The sequence below is a fragment of the Berghia stephanieae genome, chromosome 13, assembly GCF_034508935.2.
Source record: "Berghia stephanieae isolate SIO BIC M18660-M18661 chromosome 13, UCSD_Bste_1.3, whole genome shotgun sequence".
Classification (NCBI taxonomy): Eukaryota; Metazoa; Mollusca; class Gastropoda; order Nudibranchia; family Aeolidiidae; genus Berghia; species Berghia stephanieae.
In genome coordinates this window covers 10,977,603-10,998,027 of record NC_088372.1, presented here as the reverse complement: position 1 = coordinate 10,998,027, position 20,425 = coordinate 10,977,603, and the positions used below count along the sequence as shown (strand labels likewise).

At 37.9% G+C, this 20,425-nt stretch overlaps 1 protein-coding gene across 6 annotated transcripts in view; it reads left to right on the top strand.

Moving 5' to 3' along the window:
• Positions 1 to 17,967, top strand: part of LOC144958499 (CD109 antigen-like) — an 88,152-nt gene extending 70,185 nt beyond the window's left edge. For all 6 annotated transcript variants that reach the window (XM_078890497.1, XM_078890496.1, XM_078890500.1 and 3 more), the window contains exons 29-37: positions 1,727 to 1,901; positions 3,533 to 3,741; positions 5,756 to 5,908; positions 7,650 to 7,712; positions 9,668 to 9,777; positions 11,938 to 12,088; positions 12,939 to 13,041; positions 13,747 to 13,832; positions 17,735 to 17,967. In XM_078890497.1, coding sequence (XP_078746623.1) covers positions 1,727 to 1,901; positions 3,533 to 3,741; positions 5,756 to 5,908; positions 7,650 to 7,712; positions 9,668 to 9,777; positions 11,938 to 12,088; positions 12,939 to 13,041; positions 13,747 to 13,832; positions 17,735 to 17,749 — 1,065 coding nt within the window. In that variant the 3' untranslated portion in view covers positions 17,750 to 17,967. The remainder of the gene's footprint in view (positions 1 to 1,726; positions 1,902 to 3,532; positions 3,742 to 5,755; positions 5,909 to 7,649; positions 7,713 to 9,667; positions 9,778 to 11,937; positions 12,089 to 12,938; positions 13,042 to 13,746; positions 13,833 to 17,734) is intronic.
• Positions 17,968 to 20,425: the final 2,458 nt, after the last annotated feature.

Below are 20,425 nucleotides of genomic sequence, written 5' to 3'. Positions count from 1 at the left end.
TTATGATTAATTCTTACTAAACTGTATTATTCAGACTATAAAATTTCATGGTTACACATAGTTTTGTGTGTTGGTCAGTTAAACTTCCGGACGGCAATGTTGTGAGCTATCTGTAGATAGTATATGCGCTTCCTCGGTTATCTAATCAGTTTAATATTAAAAATCTTGTTTATAGCACAAAGGGATTCCCTGAAATCAATCGATACAATATTCGAGTCTACCTAATTTTTCCTTATCTTTAAAACGAGACATTGAGCTGGGTTGTCGAAGGCATTGCCATGAATACCGGGAAGTCTGACTTCTAATAATTATAGTAGTAATACAGTATGTGCTAATATTGTGCGGCTATGTGGTCTTGTAGTATGACACTCGTTTTCGGATCGGAAGGTCCTGGGTTCGAGCCGCGCCGCGCTCGGCGCATAGTTGAGTGCTTGGAAAAGGCTCTTTACTCACATTGTCTCACTGTACTCAGGTGTAAAATGAGTACCTGGCCGTTAACAGTGGTGTCTTTGTCCGAAGTGACCAAGTGGTTAAGGCATTGTACTGTGACCCGGAAGTTCCCGGGTTCAAGCCCCGCTTCAGGCACTTTCGTTTATTTTTTCTTTAGGCAATATTATATTAACCCCCAATTGCTCACTTGGACAACATGGGTGATTCCTGTTGACATCAGACACATTGTTTGATGAATTATCCATATTCCTTCGTGGAACGCCTAGCTAGGCGACGATATCTTATGATGTCGTGGCGGAAGGGCATAATAATAATTATAGGTTAAAATCGAAATTGGTGGAGCATTCGATTCACAAGCAAAGTATCGAAACTGTATTGATCTGGACATCGTGACAATTTTTGGCCGACTCCATGCCCAGCCAGCAGTGATTGAGAAGATGGGTCTTATTGATCATGGGGAAAGTAGACTAGCGCTCTATCCAAAGGGTAGCAAGAAATTTTAACTGTCTGTTTAATGTTATAGAATCTCAGGTCCCATGAGCCTTATTGTTTTGAATGACAATTTTATCGATCGAGATGGTTAACTCCAATGAACTTCCAATGGCCGACAAGGAAGAAACGAGTATATTTCTATTGACGTCATTGACACACATATCCATGTTTCTGTGCTAGAATGCTTATGCATCCTGACAATATAACGACAAGTATTGAATTGTAAGCTTCAATTTATCAGACGAAGACAGATGCTGTGGACGTTCTTATGTCGGTGAGGTGTAAATGTTAAAAATGAAATTTTTAGTCAGAGATCTAATTCTATACTATGGTCTGTTGACGTCAATTAATTTTATATAACTCCACCTTGAGACTTAATTACCCTTTTCATATCTATGGCATGCGGCTCTGTGGTCTTGTGGTAAGACACTCGCTTTCAGATCGGAAGGTCTTGGGTTCGAGCCTCGCTCGGCGAATAGTTGAGTCCTTGGAGAAGGCTCTTTACTCACATTCTCTCACCGTACTCAGGTGTAAAATAAGTACCTGGACGTTAACAGCGTTGTCACTATCCGAAAAAATGTAATATCGCTCAACAGGCGTCATGTCCCATCCTTCATGTTAAATGTTGCTGTTTACGAGGACCCCTTGTAAAGCGCTTTGAGCACGGTTAGTGGATATTGCGCTATATAAAAGCTCATTTTTTTTTCTTGTTTGTTTTGTTTTGTTTTGTTTTGTTTTTATGTTTGTTTTTTTTTTTTTTAATCAAAATCGACATACATTCCAGACAAGCTCCAAGTTCCACGATGCTAAACAAAAGGCTTTGGCGTATCTAGAAACGGAGGTGATGAAATCCAGCGACCTGTACGTGCTGGCAATGGCTTCCTACGCATTCCAGCTGGCCGGAAGTTCAAAAACCGACCAACTTCTGACAAAACTAAGTCAACTAGCAAGCCACGATGGTGAGAGTTTTGAAAGTTTTTAATTTTTTTTAATGGGGGGGGGGGGGGGGTTATAGTCATCTAGGTTTGTTTTTTTCAATATTCTCTTTTAAACCCTCTCCTTACCAACTATAGGAAAATCGTCATATTCTTTACAATCCTACCAGCTCTTTTATCATTCACATTTCTTTTGTAAATCACACAATTTAAAGAACAATGTTTTCTTAGAGCTATCAAAACGTGCCTCTTTATTGTAGAGTTCATTTTATTGACCAATATTATGCATAGATTGTATTTGTTGCATTTCGTGAGTAAGAAAAAACGATTATTGTGTTGGGTGGGCGTGAAATTATGGGGAAAATTCTGAAAATGGCTGGTAAGGAAAGGGTTAAATGTGTGATCTATCGTGTCTAAACGCTATTAACCGGGATGAATAGCAGCGTGAAATGGAAATTAAGAAATGAAATGTAACAATGGGAAATAAGAATCAAGTTTGTTTTGTTTTTACATTGCAAGAAATCGAGGTGTACATATATGCAGGTCTGACACCCGAACACAATTATGGGCCGAGTTTAACATTGTTGTAATGGACAATATCTTGCGTCACTTTTTGAGATTTCAATTAAAACAATGACCCAATATTAAATTGGGTTAACAGATCTGCAAATAAGTGCACGTCGCAAGAAAGAGTATTTATTTTTACCAAAACGAAGAGGAATAAACCCAAAGTTTCATATTTGTGGCTGTAGACAAATTCAATTTCCATCACACTATTCATCCAGACAAAATACAGTCTTGGTTATAGATTTATAAATATGAAATCTATCATACCAGAAGTATATTGGATTGAAAGAAAACGATTTTATACATCACATCTCGCCTCGTCTAAATTAGAAAATGCCCAAAATGCGTATCCTGCTATGGATTAGTCAAATTGCGCCCCCCCCCTCCCCCCCCCCACCTTCCTTTGGTCAAATTATGCACCCCCGTTCTATTCCGACCCTCTGCCCTAAGCTAGGCCAAAGTGCACACTACCATTTGATGCGCTAGAGTATTGTCTGAATGAAGAATATGAAAAATACATTGAGTTTAAAGCCAACATGATAAGAATTTGATAAATTAAAGTTTTTTTTAGTAGTTGTCAAAAGAAAATGTAGTCCTCTTATAAATTTAAGATATTTATAACTAAACCTTACATTTTGATAACAAGCATCGATTTCATTGTGATATAATACCATTTTGATATGATTCATCACATGTATAAAGTCAATCACAGTATTTATTTATACGCAACATAATACCAAATTTATATGATGGGTCACATTTTCCTGAAGAATCATATTATGACTCAATTCCATTCTCGGGATGGGGTCTTTACGATCCCCCCCCCCCCCCAATTAAATGTGAGTCGTTTGAAAGTGGGATATGATCATTACGTCAGTTGTGACGTGCACTTATTTGCAGGCCTGATAACCCAATTCCCCATGGTCTCATTGTAGTAATGGTAATTTAAAAAATGACGTAAAAGATTGTCCATTACAACAATGTTAAATTAGGCTCTAAAGTGGATTCGGATGTTAGACCTGCATATAGGTAAACGCCGGTTAGTATGGATATGTATCGTTAATTTCTATATATCTTTTATACATCAGGAGGATTATATCACCTTCACCAAACGGAGTCCAAAAAGGCAACAACTGGATCCTGGCATTCTCCCAACCCCACCAGTGCCGTCGATACAGAAATGACGTCATACGTTCTAATGACGTATGCTCTACGTCACGATATTGCATTTGGAAGGAAGATTATGCAATGGGTGACCCAGCAACGAAACGCAAATGGAGGATTCTCATCCACTCAAGTAAACAGAATAGAGAATAATATTTAGAAGAAAAAAAAAAAACAAAACAAAACAAAACAAAACAAAAAACAGATCAAAACAAAAAACCAGCAACGACCCACTCATTCATCCACTACTTTGTAACATTCTATTCTTAAACTTTTAGTCTGACACTGATCAAATGGCAACGTCAGAATACGAGTCATCAACTACCATAATAAAGTTTTTTAAATGAGCTTTTATCTAGCGCAATATCCACTAAACGTAATCAAAGCGCTTTACAATGAGTCCCTGGCCAATAGCAACACTTAACATGTAGGACGAGACAGGACGCCTGTTAGCCGATATTACAATTTTTTCGGACAGAGACAACGCTGTTAAAGACCAGGTATTCATTTTACACCTGAGCACGGTGAGAGAATGTGAGTAAAGAGCCCTTTCCAATGACTCAACTTTCCGATCCGAAAGCGAGTGTCATACCACTAGACCACACAGGTGTAAAATGAGTACCTGTCCGTTAACAGCGTTGTCCTTGCAGGATGCCGAATACACAATCGTTCTTTGTGCTGGTTCGTCCGTGGGCTTTTGTAGCTGTTCTTACATTCATGGCGGTCCTGTCGTTTTTTAGATTTCAATCCACATCTTTGGGCGGTGTGATCTCTCGTTCGTTTCCGTGATCTTACACTGCGATATTGTGGTACATCTAGAAAACCTATCCTCTGGGACATGTTAAAAGCTATCATTATTTGTTTTCACGGAAATAAAACGCTTGTACCGGCCAGGTACTCGGCATACTCCTTGCAGTGTCGCCACGTGCCTTTGCAAAAATTCCGCCACTTTATGCCAGAAATCCGCCAAAATCCGCCATTTGATTTAAAACATTTATAATCAACAATAGTGTATTGTCTCAGAATAAAAATTATGTTTCTCAACGCTACTCATCTATTTACAACTGTATACACGGGTATTTCATTTTAAAAGCATGACGATTCAAATTCACGCCATGCGCTGGATCCATTTCACCCTCAAGATTCTCTAAAAGTCAGTTTAGGGGAGAAAAAAAGAAGAAATAATTGTACTTGATTGCTATACCCTTACTTTTTTAAGGGGTATACAAATCATCAAAAATCCGCCAAAAATGTCCGCTATCCGCCAGGCCATTATTTCCTCGCCACGCGATGATAAAAATCCGCCAACCACCAACCTGGCAACACTGCTCCTTAGTGTGGCGACTATCTCTGTGTAAACAGCCTTTGTCCAGAACTAATTAATATGTTGCTAACGACATGTATTGAATTGTTAGCTTCAATCTATTAGACGAAGACAGATACTGTGGACGTTTCGGGTTTCCCCTTTAATCAAGAAAATAGGATGAATGAAACACTACTGACGAATGAGATAATGTGATCGTGGCGTTGTTAAGATGAATAAACAAAACCATTAATGAGGCAGGAAATAGTATGGTCCTTTGTAAGGCAGCACGAAGGTCTAGCTTTTGTTTTTATTTGAAGCTCCACACTAGAATAAACTCTAGTGAGGGGCGAAGAAGGAAGAGAGAAGAGAGAAAAAGAAGAAAAGAGAGAGAAATAAAAAAAATCAGAAAAAAAAAGAAAAACATTTTTTAAAAGAAAAAGGAAAAAGTAAACGAGAAAAAAAAGATAGAAAATGAAGAGAAGACAGAAGAAAAAAAAAGAAAAAGAAAAGTAAAAAAGGAGAAAGAAAGAAGAAAAAAGAAAAGAGAAAAAAAAAAAAGAATAGAACAATAAATATTTATAAAATGTGCTCAAGGACTTAGCGTTTGCTCCGTTCACTGTAGGACTCAATCTTCGGTTACAAGCCTAGTGTCATGCTTTTATATCATAAATTCACACACACGCTCACATATATAAACATACAATCAAACATACACATATACACACAAACACACACACACACACCCGCGCGCGCACACACACCAACATATACACAAACAAAATCCAAAACAAAACAATCTCCAACTAAAACCTATACCATTGATTGTCGCTGAATTCCACAGGATACCGTGGTAGCATTAAACGCCCTGTCCATGATGGCAGAACAGATCTATTCCAAGAACTTTAACCTCAATGTTGACGTCACCATGGATACAGCCCCTAAATACAACTTCCACATTGACAACACGAACTCTGCCATCTTACAAAGAAGGGAGGTAAGTGGTTTTACGACTTTTAAAGATAAAGCGTTAATGGTATACGATGATGATGATGATGATAATGATGATGATGATGATGATGATGATGATGATGATGATGTTTATTATTATTATTATTATTATTATTATTATTATTATTATTATTATTATTATTATTATTATTATTATTATTATTATTATTATTATCATTATTATTATTATTATCATCATCATCATCATTATTATTATTATTATTATTATTATTATTATTATTATTATTATTATTATTATTATTGTTGTTGTTGTTGTTGTTAATGATATTTGTTCAGAGAAAAATTATGGTTATTGGTCAGGAAAGGCTTAAAATAAACTCTTGAATTTGATAAAGAAAACGCGTCATCAGTTCTGCCTGCCAAATCAGTCGTGACCAACACATAAAACTATGTGTAACCTGTAACGCTTATGATCTTTTAGAGCCGACATCCCGTAGATGAGAGAGAGAGAGGTCACTTGTTTATCTTCTATCCCTCATATCTGTTTTCCCTTTCTTGCTTACTGTCTATCTTTGGTTTGAAGTGAAATTGCTCGTATTTTTCCTGGTCCTGGAGGGGATCCTTAGCCAAATGTATAGTTCCTTTTTGAGAGAGATTGTTTCCCGTGTAACCATCTCTCTGTTATGTACCCCTTTGAATATTGCATATTAAATATTGAATTTTGAAAACATTTAAGTAAATCCTTCATATCGGGATCTTTTGCTTGTGCCTGGATGGAACCTTTGGATAAAGTTAAAACTAGCACATCGTAGAATCACATGTTCCCTATTTTAAACAATCCCTTTTATCTTTCTTTTTCTTTGATGCCTTTTACTTTAGATATGTGTTTGTGTGTGTGTTAAACCCGTGACCTCAAGAGAGTCTCTAGTTAGACTAAGGTTTGAAGCGACTTTTTGGGGGGTCGTGGATAGCTCATACGGTAGAATCACGATCTTCCCGGCCAGGCGGAGTTGTCGTACCAATCGCGCCGTAAAACCCGTAAAAACAAACGAACAAACACTGTTTTTAGAGAGAATTTGGTGAGAACAAATCACCTATCAGAAACCGGGTTTAAAAACAACAAACGTCTCTGAATTCCTGTAAGATTTTAACTTACCAGCGTCCGTATGATAAGAAACTCCAGCGGATTTACAATTCCATTTAATATTCTTTGTTTTTGATTGAATCTGCTTACCATCAAAACTACAAAACTTATATTTCTAGGTTTAGATTTTCTATGCTTAATCATTCTGACAGAAAATTCACTTTTCAACATATTTTTCATACGGGCATAATTCCGATTTGAGGCGGAAATAGCGGGGGGAGGGGGAGGGGAGTGAGAAGCTGTAGTTATAATCTGAAATAAACATCACTGTTCACCCTGGTAACTATTATAATTTTGACTCAGATTCAGTCAGTGGGGTGTATACAAGAGATAGAACGAAGTTGACGTCACTCAGGTCTATGTTGTCTTTTCGTTTTTTTTTTGTTGTTTTTTTTTTGCCATCCGTGTTTAAGAGTAATTCTAACTAAACTGTATTAACCAGACTAGTCAACTTCATGGTTACACATAGTTTTGTGTGTTGGTCCGTTATACTTCAGGATGGCCATGTTATGAGCTTCTTAGCCAAGCGGATACTATCTATAGGATAAAATTAACAATGACCAATTATCATTTGTTATTCATTGCAAGTACTTTTTCTCACTTTGTCATGTTCATTATCCAGAGCAAGACAATTCCCGCCAAGGTTAAAATTGACGCAACTGGCACAGGCAGTGCTCTTGTCGAGGTGAGTGTGTTGAGGTTAACATTGGTTATAACACAATTTTAGGTTCATGTAAGAGTCAAGTAAGTCTATCACTGGGTGAGAAAATTTGAACAATGGTTGTCTTATAAAGGCTTATTATCTCTTGGTCTTTTAAAATGATTCTCTTATAAAGGATTATGTTTTTGGCTTTAAAAGAAATGATTGTGTAAAAAGGCTTGTTATGTGCTTTTCACACAATGATCGTCTTATAAAGGCTTTATGTTTCTTGGCTTTCCAAACAATGATTGTCTAATAAAGAGTTATGCTTTTGGGCTTTTCAAATAAAGATTGTCATATAAAGGGTTTATATTTTGAGATTTTCAAACAATGATTGTCTGATGATTTGGCTTAGATATTGGGGGATGTTGATTCTTTTTGGCTAATGTACCCATGGGCATTTGTAAATGTCTGATAACTAGTGCGAGGCGGTCCTTGGCAAGCTTAAGGACCACGGTCCTACGGTCCCTGGGAAATGAAAACCGCAAGGACCGGTCCTAGGACCGGCGGTCCTTTTCGACATTGAACATTCTTGAGAGACCGTTTTGACCTTTGGGACCATGGGATCGTTCATTCTTGAACCGTTAAAGACCGCTACACGATGAAAACCGTGGTCTACAGGAGTAAAACACACGGAGTAGTCACACTCATTTCAAATTGAAACCTAATTAGAGAAGAGGGGTGATGCCTTCTTTATTTGATCACGGTACTTCATTGTTACTTCGATAATTTAGCGTGAATAAAATTTGAAATTTATCCCCATTAACGGAGATAATGGAATCACCCAAGGCGTTGATCGAGTTGTTCGTGGCGTTTATACACACACGCAACTCCTACCCCCCCCCCCCCCCACACACACACACACATGAGAAGGCAGCGAGCATTGAAGAGTAAGAGAGAGACGTGAAGTTATAATAAGAGGGGTGTGATGCGGTAATAAGTAATAAGTAATAAGTGGGGTCGATGGTGACTTTTCGCCAGATCTAACAAACCCAGCTACCCATTCACTGCTGAGTAGACAGGGATTCAGAAAAAAACTCGACTGCACCCGGGATCGATCTCTGGCCCTTTGCGTATAAAGAGAGTGCTCTATCAACTGAGCTATCGGGGTCCCCAAATATTCTATTGGACCTTTTAAAAATACAGACGTTATAACTGTTTTTTTTGGAAGGAAGAAACTAATGAAACTCATATTATTTGATTAGTTAAAACACCAAACGAAATTTTAATATTATTGTATTATTTTAAATGACAACAATGCGATAGAAAGGAGTGGCGACAAGAGATGGACAAAAGAAAACAAAAAATCAGACTTGCAACTTGCTAGGTTTGAGACACACACACACACACACACACACACACACACATCTTTAGTAGTCACATACATTTCAAACAATAACCCATTAGAGAAGAGGGGTCATGCCTTCATCATAGATCATTGTCATTGCGATCATTATGGTGTAGTAAATTTTGAAATTTACCCCGTATAATGGAATCGTCCAAGGCGTGCGCCTCCTGTTCCCCCCATCTCACACACGAAAGGGCGGTTTGCGGAGTGGAGGGAGGTGGTCGTCTGCCTCTATGGTCGTCTGTGTCGTTTAGTGTATGGCAAAGGGGGGTGGGTGCGATTAATTAAGTGGGATGGGTGGTGATTGGTGGAAGATAGGCAAAGGACCGAGGCAACGAATCGCTGGGGAAGTAGTATGGCGCCAGACCGTTGAAAGGTGATAAGAAGTGAGGACCGCCGGCGGTCTTCCTCTTTGGGACCAGACCACGGTTCACAGCTAAAAGACCGTGGGACCGGTCCTCGGTCCGGTCCTCAGCGCGGCACTACTGATAACCAAAAATAAAATAAAGCAATGTGATTGTGGCCTATAGCATAGTGTAGCCGTAGAAATGCTCTACATAAATATTCATATTTGCTCATATCATCATCACAGGTGGCCGTCTTCTTCAACATCGAAAGTGAGGTCGAGGACACAACCTTTGACCTCCAAGTCACGATGCTAGAAGAATCCCTTGACAGACTTAAGATTAAAACGTGTGCAAAGTAAGTTTTCTTCAACCTTTCCTTCTTGAGCGTCAGCAAATAATTAGCCCAAGATAGAAAGCATTTCAAACGAATTGGCATACAGTAGATGTGCAGGGAGTATGACAAAAAAGTGTAAGATTATAAATTGTATGAATGAATTATTGCAATGTAAATAGGTTATCAAATGATCGAATTTTTTTCTTCTGTTGGGCATTCCAGTCTATTTCAATTATCTACAGTTTTCAGAAAATTTTCCGAAATGTTAATGTACCGCTTTTTAAAACGGATCGCATTTAATGTTTTTAAATTCAAAAATATTCAAGCTTGCGTTTATATAAGTGCGAAAGTTTTAAAAGCAGTATACCTACTTTTACGAACTGAGCTGTTGGGAATTGGTAAAATGAAATAGCAAATGAAAAATAACACGAAACAAAACTTTAGAGGATTGCTCTTCTGTTGGTATGTTTAAGATATATTTTTGATAATAGAGAGGTTCAGCAAAAAGGATAATTCCTATATTAGGCCTTTAGTTCTTCTTCTTCTAGGTTCCATGCCTGGTCCAGGCTTCGGATACTGCATGAATTATCTCTCTCCATTCCTCCCTGTCTCTTGCCTTTTCAAACAGCTCTTGGATTGTTAGGCTGGTGAAGCCCTTCAGTTGGTCTATGAGTGTTTTTCTTTGTCTCCCCCGGGCGCGTTTACCAGGTATTTTTCCACAACTTGCCAGGTATTCATTCTTATCTTTCCTTACTATGTGTCCGAAAAAGGATAGTTGTCGATCCACTATTAAGGGCATTAGTTTCCTTTGTTGGTATGTTTGTTTTAGCACTTCTTCGTTCGTTTTGTGTGCAGTATACGATATTCTCTGCATCCTTCTCAAGCACCACATTTCAAAAGCTTCAATGTTCTTTTGTGTTTCTGCATTTGTAGTCCAGCTTTCGCATCCGTATAACAAGATTGGCCACACGTAGCACTTCAAGACTCGGAATCTAATCCCGAACGACATCTGTTTGTTTTTCAAAATGTTTCCCAGGTCCATGAAGGCCTGTTTGGCTTGAGTTATTCTTGCTCGTATGTCTCGGTTACATCTTCCATCTGTTGTCACTATTGAACCTAGGTATTTAAAACTTTCTACGTTGGTAAGTTGCTCGCTGTGAATCGTTATATTGCAGGTGTTGTTGTTTTCGGGGTTTTTCTGTATTACCATGCATTCCGTTTTGGTGATATTCACTTCCATTCCCTTGGCTTCACTATCTACTACCACTTTGTCAACAATCTTTTGAAGTTGGATTTCTGATGTTGCAATGAGTACCGTATCGTCTGCGTATCTTATATTATTTATGTTGTGACCTCCCACTTTTATTCCCTCCATATTATTTATGCCCCTCATGATTGTTTCTTGGTATAGATTAAACAGATCTGGTGAGGCAACACACCCTTGACGGACTCCTTTCTTAATAGGAATGGAATTTCCTGTAGAGTTTCCGATTTTGATAGGCCTTTAGAAATATAAGATAAAATAATTCTTGTCAGTGCTGGGATTACCCGCCCAAATCATTACCCGGGTATTACCCGGGTAGTGGTCGGATTACCCGGGTACCCGCGAGTACCCGTGGCAGGAGTGACTTTTTGACCAAAAAAAATGTTTTTGTGAAAGGGGGGGGGGGGGGGGAGGGGGGGTCCTTTTTATTCTTTAAATTTTTTAATGTTTTTATTCTTTAATTTTTTTTTTATTCAGTTATTATTTATTATTTATTACAACAAATGAAACGAAAGTAAGAAACAAGGATAATTAATTACGATGAAACCAAAATAAATAAATAAATAAATTTTAAAAATACCTGAGATTCCTTTAAAAGATAAGAACTAATATAGTCTTAATCTGTTGATTCCAAAATTGAATCAAATGTGTGTTAACAAATAAAACAAAAAAATCAATGTAGTTGAAAAATAAAAGAGGAAAATCTTTTGAAAAAAAGGTCATGTGAATGTAAATATGTAAGATCAAAATTGTATTACATCCAATTATCACTCAGTTCGGTTTCCATTTGTTGAAGCGGGTACCCGCTACCCGTCCCTTTTACTCGAGTACCCGGTTTAACTTTATTACCCGCGAGTACCCGCGGGTACCCGGGTACCCGCCCAGCACTAATTCTTGTGGGATTTCACCAATTTCAGGTGGATGGGTGATGGTGGACAGAGCGGCATGGCCGTCCAAGAGATCGGAATTCCTTCTGGATTCACCGCTGATATGGAAAGCTTTACCAAATTGGACTTGTTGAAACGCAAGGAAGTTCAGGACAAAAAAGTCATCCTCTACTTTGATGAGGTAATTAATGCCTAACGCGCCTCGATATTACATTGTGCGACACATAGGTTACACATAGTTTTGTGTGTTGGTCCGTTATACTTCCGGATGGCAATGTTGTGGGCTTCTTAGCCAAGCGCATATTATCTATACAAGAAAAAATAAACCGTCCTGAAAAACCAACCTGCCTCGACTTGGGATCGAACATCAGACTAATAATCAGGAGGTCTTAGGTTTGAACCCCAGTCGAGGTTGGCTGATTTTTTGGGATTGTTTTTTTTTTCTTGTATTTTTCTTTGTGCTCTGTCTGGTACAGTTTAATTTACACTTTTCAGATTTTTTCTTAAACCAGTGCCTGCTCCCTAATTTGTAACCCATGTGTGTGTGTGATCCATCGCTTCAAGCTGATATTAAGCCGGAGTAAACTAAGTGGCGAAAATTGATTCTATGATTTATTTTTAAAACGATATAGTTTATTCAGGGCAGTATTTACGAAACGTGTTTAAAGTGCTTTACAAGGGGCCATTAGCCAGTAAGTGGGGGGGGGGGGGGGGGGGTGTTCACAGAGAGAGGACGCTGTTAACGGCTATTATCAATTAGTACCTTAGGACGGTGAGAGAATTTTAGTGAAGAGCCTTTTCCAAGTCTATGGCCACAAAAGAAAACATATCGTGAGTTGTATACAACAGTTAAACCAATGGGATCACTTGTTTCCATGAACTCTATTAAAGACAACTCACTAGGCGCTCCACAAACCTATATATGACGTCAAAATGTGGGTCTTAGTGTCAGGCTATGAGTTAACGATGGCTACGCTCTGAGTAATCCTACGTGATACCAAATTGAAGTGATACGTGACAATTCTTTTCAGATTCAAGTAACTCCCATTTGTCTCGACTTCATCGCTGAAAGGACTGGACTGGTATCGAAATCTCAGCCTGCTGCCATCAGGGTTTACGATTACTATGAACCAAGTAAGTCTTTGAAGAACGTCTAAATCGATTTAGAACAATGTGGACATATTCAGAGGTCTGATAACCGAACGCAATATATGGGCTTAAAATAACTTTGGTTAGAAAGTTTTCCCCACCACAAATAATGAAACCATTGTATAGTGGGTAAACATACTTGTATTTGCAAATAAGTTCACTCTGGATTAGACAAAATGGGGATAAAATTATGGATAATATTAGTCGAGATGCGAGTTCTTCACTGATTTCAATCAATTCTATTTAATAGTCAAAATGAACGATGAAAATGAATAGCGATGTAAATTAATTCCTCCATACTAACAATAGTTTACACGTTATTATATTTCACTTTCTAAATTGCATTACACAGTTCCTCCCCTCCTCCACTCTTTTGACTGAATTAAATGTGTACTTTTTATAAATATCTATTATTCTACTTTAATTCGTGCTTCTTTACATAGGAGAATACGGTTTCCTGCCCATCAATGTTTTTGTTTATTCATCTTAACAATGCCACTATCACATTATCTCCTTCGTCTGTAGTGTTTCATCCATCCTGGGTTTTTTTTATATAGGGAAAACCCGAAACGTCCATTTTATCTGTTTTCGTATATCAAATTGAAGCTTACATTCAATTTTACATCGTTGATTATTTCTTCGAGCTTCCAGCAGCAACATTTACATTATCAATGCATGTACGACTTGCAGGTAACCAGGTGACATCATTCTATGAGTCCAAGGTCCTGAAGAACGCCAAAGTATGTGATATCTGTAAGGAATGTGACGGTTGTGTGGTGAGTATCGCACTAGATAGAAGGAATGCATTTGACATCACTCAGATCTTATTACTATTGTTTGTAGACCGCCAGTTGGATGAGTGATTATTACAAAACTCTATCAATCAGATTCGAGAATGGGGGAAAATGACGTCACTAAGCTCTTTGACATTGTTGTATCATTTATCAATTAGACTATAAACTTTTATGGTTACACACAATCTTGAGTGTTGGTACATTTCATTTGTCTGGTAGACTGTGTTAATATTTTACTTAAACGTATAGTATCAATAAGCGGTAGATGTTACAAATAGTTTTGCGTGTTGGTCCAAGTCACCTCTGGGTCAGAACAAATGAGTATTTCATCAAAACGCATAGCATGAATAGAATGGAAGAAGTCGACCTCGCTCAGATCTTTAAGAAATTGTTTTTAAACCGCCAGTTGTGGGTGAGTAGTTCTCATTAACGTTTATTTTATCACACAGACTCTAAACGTTTAAGTTAAGAGATAGTTTTGTATTTTTGTGAGTATTTTACATAGGTCCTACAAGGTTTGAGTTAAGAGATAGTTTTGTACTTTTGTGAGTATTTTACATAGGTCCTACAGGATACTTTTGTGAGTATTTTACATAGGTCCTAAAGGATACTTCTGTGAGTATTTTACATAGGTCCTACAGGATACTTTTGTGAGTATTTTACATAGGTCCTACAGGATACTTCTGTGAGTATTTTACATAGGTCCTACAGGGTACTTCTGTGAGTATTTTACATAGGTCCTACAGGGCACTTCTGTGAGTATTTTACATAGGTCCTACAGGGTACTTCTGTGAGTATTTTACATAGGTCCTACAGGATACTTTTGTGAGTATTTTACATAGGTCCTACAGGATACTTTTGTGAGTATTTTACATAGGTCCTACAGGGCACTTCTGTGAGTATTTTACATAGGTCCTAAAGGATACTTTTGTGAGTATTTTACATAGGTCCTACAGGATACTTTTGTGAGTATTTTACATAGGTCCTACAGGGCACTTCTGTGAGTATTTTACATAGGTCCTACAGGGCACTTCTGTGAGTATTTTACATAGGTCCTACAGGGTACTTCTGTGAGTATTTTACATAGGTCCTACAGGATACTTTTGTGAGTATTTTACATAGGTCCTACAGGATACTTTTGTGAGTATTTTACATAGGTCCTACAGGATACTTTTGTGAGTATTTTACATAGGTCCTACAGGGTACTTTTGTGAGTATTTTACATAGGTCCTACAGGATACTTTTGTGAGTATTTTACATAGGTCCTACAGGGTACTTTTGTGAGTATTTTACATAGGTCCTACAGGATACTTTGTGAGTATTTTACATAGGTCCTACAGGGTACTTTTGTGAGTATTTTACATAGGTCCTACAGGGAACTTTTGTGAGTATTTTACATAGGTCCTACAGGATACTTCTGTGAGTATTTTACATGGGTTCTACAGGGCACTTCTGTGAGTATTTTACATAGGTCCTACAGGGCACTTCTGTGAGTATTTTACATAGGTCCTACAGGGTACTTCTGTGAGTATTTTACATAGGTCCTACAGGATACTTCTGTGAGTATTTTACATAGGTCCTACAGGATACTTCTGTGAGTATTTTACATAGGTCCTACAGGATACTTCTGTGAGTATTTTACATAGGTCCTACAGGGCACTTCTGTGAGTATTTTACATAGGTCCTACAGGGCACTTCTGTGAGTATTTTACATAGGTCCTAAAGGATACTTCTGTGAGTATTTTACATAGGTCCTACAGGATACTTTTGTAAGTATTTTACATAGGTCCTACAGGATACTTTTGTGAGTATTTTACATAGGTCCTACAGGATACTTTTGTGAGTATTTTACATAGGTCCTACAGGGCACTTCTGTGAGTATTTTACATAGGTCCTACAGGGCACTTCTGTGAGTATTTTACATAGGTCCTACAGGGTACTTTTGTGGGTATTTTACATAGGTCCTACAGGATACTTTTGTGGGTATTTTACATAGGTTTTACAGGATACTTTTGTAGGTATTTTACATAGGTCCTACAGGATACTTTTGTGAGTATTTTACATAGGTCCTACAGGGTACTTCTGTGAGTATTTTACATAGGTCCTACAGGGAACTTTTGTGAGTATTTTACATAGGTCCTACAGGATACTTTTGTGAGTATTTTACATAGGTCCTACAGGATACTTTTGTGAGTATTTTACATGGGTCCTACAGGATACTTTTGTGAGTATTTTACATAGGTCCTACAGGGAACTTTTGTGAGTATTTTACATAGGTCCTACAGGGTACTTTTGTGAGTATTTTACATAGGTCCTACAGGGAACTTTTGTGAGTATTTTACATAGGTCCTACAGGGTAATTCTGTGAGTATTTTACATAGGTCCTACAGGATACTTCTGTGAGTATTTTACATAGGTCCTACAGGGCACTTCTGTGAGTATTTTACATAGGTCCTACAGGGCACTTCTGTGAGTATTTTACATAGGTCCTACAGGGTACTTCTTTGAGTATTTTACATAGGTCCTACAGGGTACTTCTGTGAGTATTTTACATAGGTCCTACAGGGTACTTTTGTGAGTATTTTACATAGGTCCTACAGGATACTTTTGTGAGTATTTTACATAGGTCCTACAGGATACTTTTGTGAGTATTTTACATAGGTCCTACAGGGCACTTCTGTGAGTATTTTACATAGGTCCTACAGGGTACTTTTGTGAGTATTTTACATAGGTCCTACAGGGCACTTCTGTGAGTATTTTACATAGGTCCTACAGGGCACTTTGAGTATTTTACATAGGTCCTACAGGATACTTCTGTGAGTATTTTACATAGGTCCTACAGGGCACTTTTGTGAGTATTTTACATAGGTCCTACAGGGTACTTTTGTTAGTATTTTACATAGGTCCTACAGGATACTTTTGTGGGTATTTTACATAGGTTTTACAGGATACTTTTGTGAGTATTTTACATAGGTCCTACAGGATACTTTTGTGAGTATTTTACATAGGTCCTACAGGATACTTCTGTGAGTATTATACATAGGTCCTACAGGGCACTTCTGTGAGTATTTTACATAGGTCCTACAGGGCACTTCTGTGGTATTTTACATAGGTCCTACAGGGTACTTCTTTGAGTATTTTACATAGGTCCTACAGGGTACTTCTGTGAGTATTTTACATAGGTCCTACAGGGTACTTTTGTGAGTATTTTACATAGGTCCTACAGGATACTTTTGTGAGTATTTTACATAGGTCCTACAGGATACTTTTGTGAGTATTTTACATAGGTCCTACAGGGCACTTCTGTGAGTATTTTACATAGGTCCTACAGGGTACTTTTGTGAGTATTTTACATAGGTCCTACAGGGCACTTCTGTGAGTATTTTACATAGGTCCTACAGGGCACTTCTGTGAGTATTTTACATCGGTCCTACAGGATACTTCTGTGAGTATTTTACATAGGTCCTACAGGGCACTTTTGTGAGTATTTTACATAGGTCCTACAGGATACTTTTGTGAGTATTTTACATAGGTCCTACAGGATACTTCTGTGAGTATTTTACATAGGTCCTACAGGGTACTTCTGTGAGTATTTTACATAGGTCCAACAAATTGATATAAGCTTTTGTGTTTTCGTGTTTGGATTACAGCATTTCATTGTCAGCAGGTGTGTTTGATGGCACAAGTAATGAATTAATTACAAAGAGTTCTCGGCGGCAAAGCTTATCGTCGATAATAATATGATAATGATGATGGTGATGATGATGACGACGACGACGACGATGATGATGATGATGATGATGATGATGATGATGATGATGATGATGATGATGATGATGATGGCTGTAATAATAATGATGATTTTAAACATTTTTACTTTGCAGCAAAGACGAGGTTAATCACCATGTGTAGAAGAGCTTTGATACAATGGAGACAAGAATACCATCCTCATGGAACACTCCGATTGTCTAAATTATATGTGAAAAAAAATTCAAAGTCGCAGTAAATCACTGCTTAAAATTCCAGATCGCTCTTGTTGTTAAAATGTTAACCTTCGTTTGGCTAATTTGAAATGCGTTTGAATAAACAATTAAAATATTCCATTTGACAATCATAATCCTTGTTAGAGCGTGTGTTTGTTTTCAAGGATCAATAGGATTCAATAGTCGGGATGTCACGTTCGCCCAGCAACGAGCACCTTTGTTTTAAACAAGGAAAATCGGTACTTTTTATTCTTCATGCAGGCTAGAACTTTTCTCCTAGTCATGTGATCAGAATGTATAAAAGTCAAACATGATCAGATTTATAATGTTTTTCTCCTCTGGATACCTTTTTATGCTCGTTGGAGAAGTATTTTTCCGATAGTTTAGAACCAGTAACTAAGCTACTATGCGTCATTACGAGGGAAGTGACGTCACGACTGTTAAAACCTATTGATGAGATCACACGGGGCGTGGTGGATCAGCGGTACGGCCTTTGCTTCGTACCGAAAAGGTACCGAGTTCGATCACCTACTGCTGCGCTGAGTGGCCTTTAGCAAGTCACCTCGCCCTAGCTCAATTTGCGGCGCTGCACTGCGGCTGACGCTTGGGTTATTCCAGTTTTCCCTTGGAATAAACCATAATGACAAATTTCCCTATCGGATGAAAACCGGGAATTTATATAATTGCTGAAATCCCTTGAATTTTTAGATCCTGTCTCATTCATTACCTCCTACTCCGGAGACTAAAATGAAAATATGGAGACGCAAAACGTAGGGACTCCTTCCGTAGGTGGGTGTTCAATGTCAAGTCGGTAAACATGGCATTTCAGAATGGGAGCGATCTGAATTCAAGTTTTCGATCAAACGAGTCATCAATCACATGATTTGATGCTGTCCAATGAATGGATATTTCTTAATAAATGTAAACACGCTGCTTTGTTTATGAAAGTTGTAAACATACCCATATGTCAAGCTGAACAAAATGACCAATCATGATGTTAGACATTTCAAAAACGGTGAACACTTTTCACTATGTCGGTCACTTTGATCACATTTTGCAATGTAATCAATGACCTCGAGCACATGGAAAGGGAATATAGATCATGCCCATTAATGGTATGTGTTTAAATAAAATAACTGTGAATATTTAAACTGCTCCAAATTAGTTGCGGCAAATTCACCCCGAGAGGAAAAAACCACCCAAGAGGCAACGCCATGTCAGTTGACGATACGTAATTGTGATGTCGGAAAATCTGGTTCCAATCTCATTGGAAGTGGAAAACCACTTTACCGAAGAACTGAATACATATGAAGAGTGGTTTTCCATAACTCCCTAACTCCGTTTTTTCCTATTTTGAGATATTGAGGATTATTTCCCCTAAAATTTCTCATTGGGTCTATTATTTTATCAAATGTAAACTTTAAATTCACAAAAATCTAGGGAAATGCATGTGCCAATTGATGCTTAAAATAAAATTTACATTTCATTTTGTCTCATGGGATGGAAAATCTCAAAAAGTATAAAAATCGACTTAACGAGTATTGGAAAACCAGCCTTCATATATTATGTAAATGATCTTCTGGTTTCAGTTTGATGGCATCTTATTTTCTAGTTTAAATATATACTGGTCGTGAAAAAAATATAATCCATCCTCGCTCTTGTATTTCCCATAACCCTTAGAATTTGCCAATACATCCTGCTACTAAAGTACGTATGTCACCTTATGATTCAATATGTAACCTATTCATTATTAGTCCATCGAAGGACTGGTTACATACACACTTCCACTGATGTTGAGACCGGAAAAGTAGAAGGTGTGACGTCGTGACTTTTCTTTCCTATTCTGATCACTTCGATTTTATTTAATGAGTCGTAAATCTGAGACCCATGAGGCACGAGACGTAGAGGATATAATAATAATTGACCTTTTTATATAGCGCGATATCCACTAAACGTTCTCAAAGCACTTTACCAGGGGTCCCTGACTAACAGAAACACTAAACATGAACGAGACATGACGCCTATTAGACGATATTATAAATTTCTTGTCCGACATAGACAACGCTGTTAACGGCCAGGTACTCATTTTACACTTGAGTACGGTGACAGAATGTGAGTATAGAGCCAGGGACTCAACTATGCGCCGAGCGAGGAATTCGGATCAGAAAACGAGTGTCATACCACAAGACCACATAGACGCAAGACAAAGAATAGCAGTAGCAAATATGTATCCAGCTGTGTTAAACAATAACCTAAGGTTGAAGACCAGAATAAAAGTATCGGAAACATAATATGTTATGGTTGTGAAACGCTTGACAAAGTATAGATAGTATGTGACTGGCTAAGAAGCTCATAACATTGCCATCCGGAAGTATAACGGACCAACACACAAAAGTGTGCGTATCCATGAACGTTTATAGTCAGGTTAATACAGTTATTGAGCATTACTCATAAACGCGGATGGTAAAAACAATAACAAAGACCTGAGTGACGTCATCTTCGAACTATCTATATACCAGGAGGTTAGAGGCATTTGAGATGTGGAGAATGTTGAGGTTATCATGGACAAACAAGTATACGAACGAGGAAGTG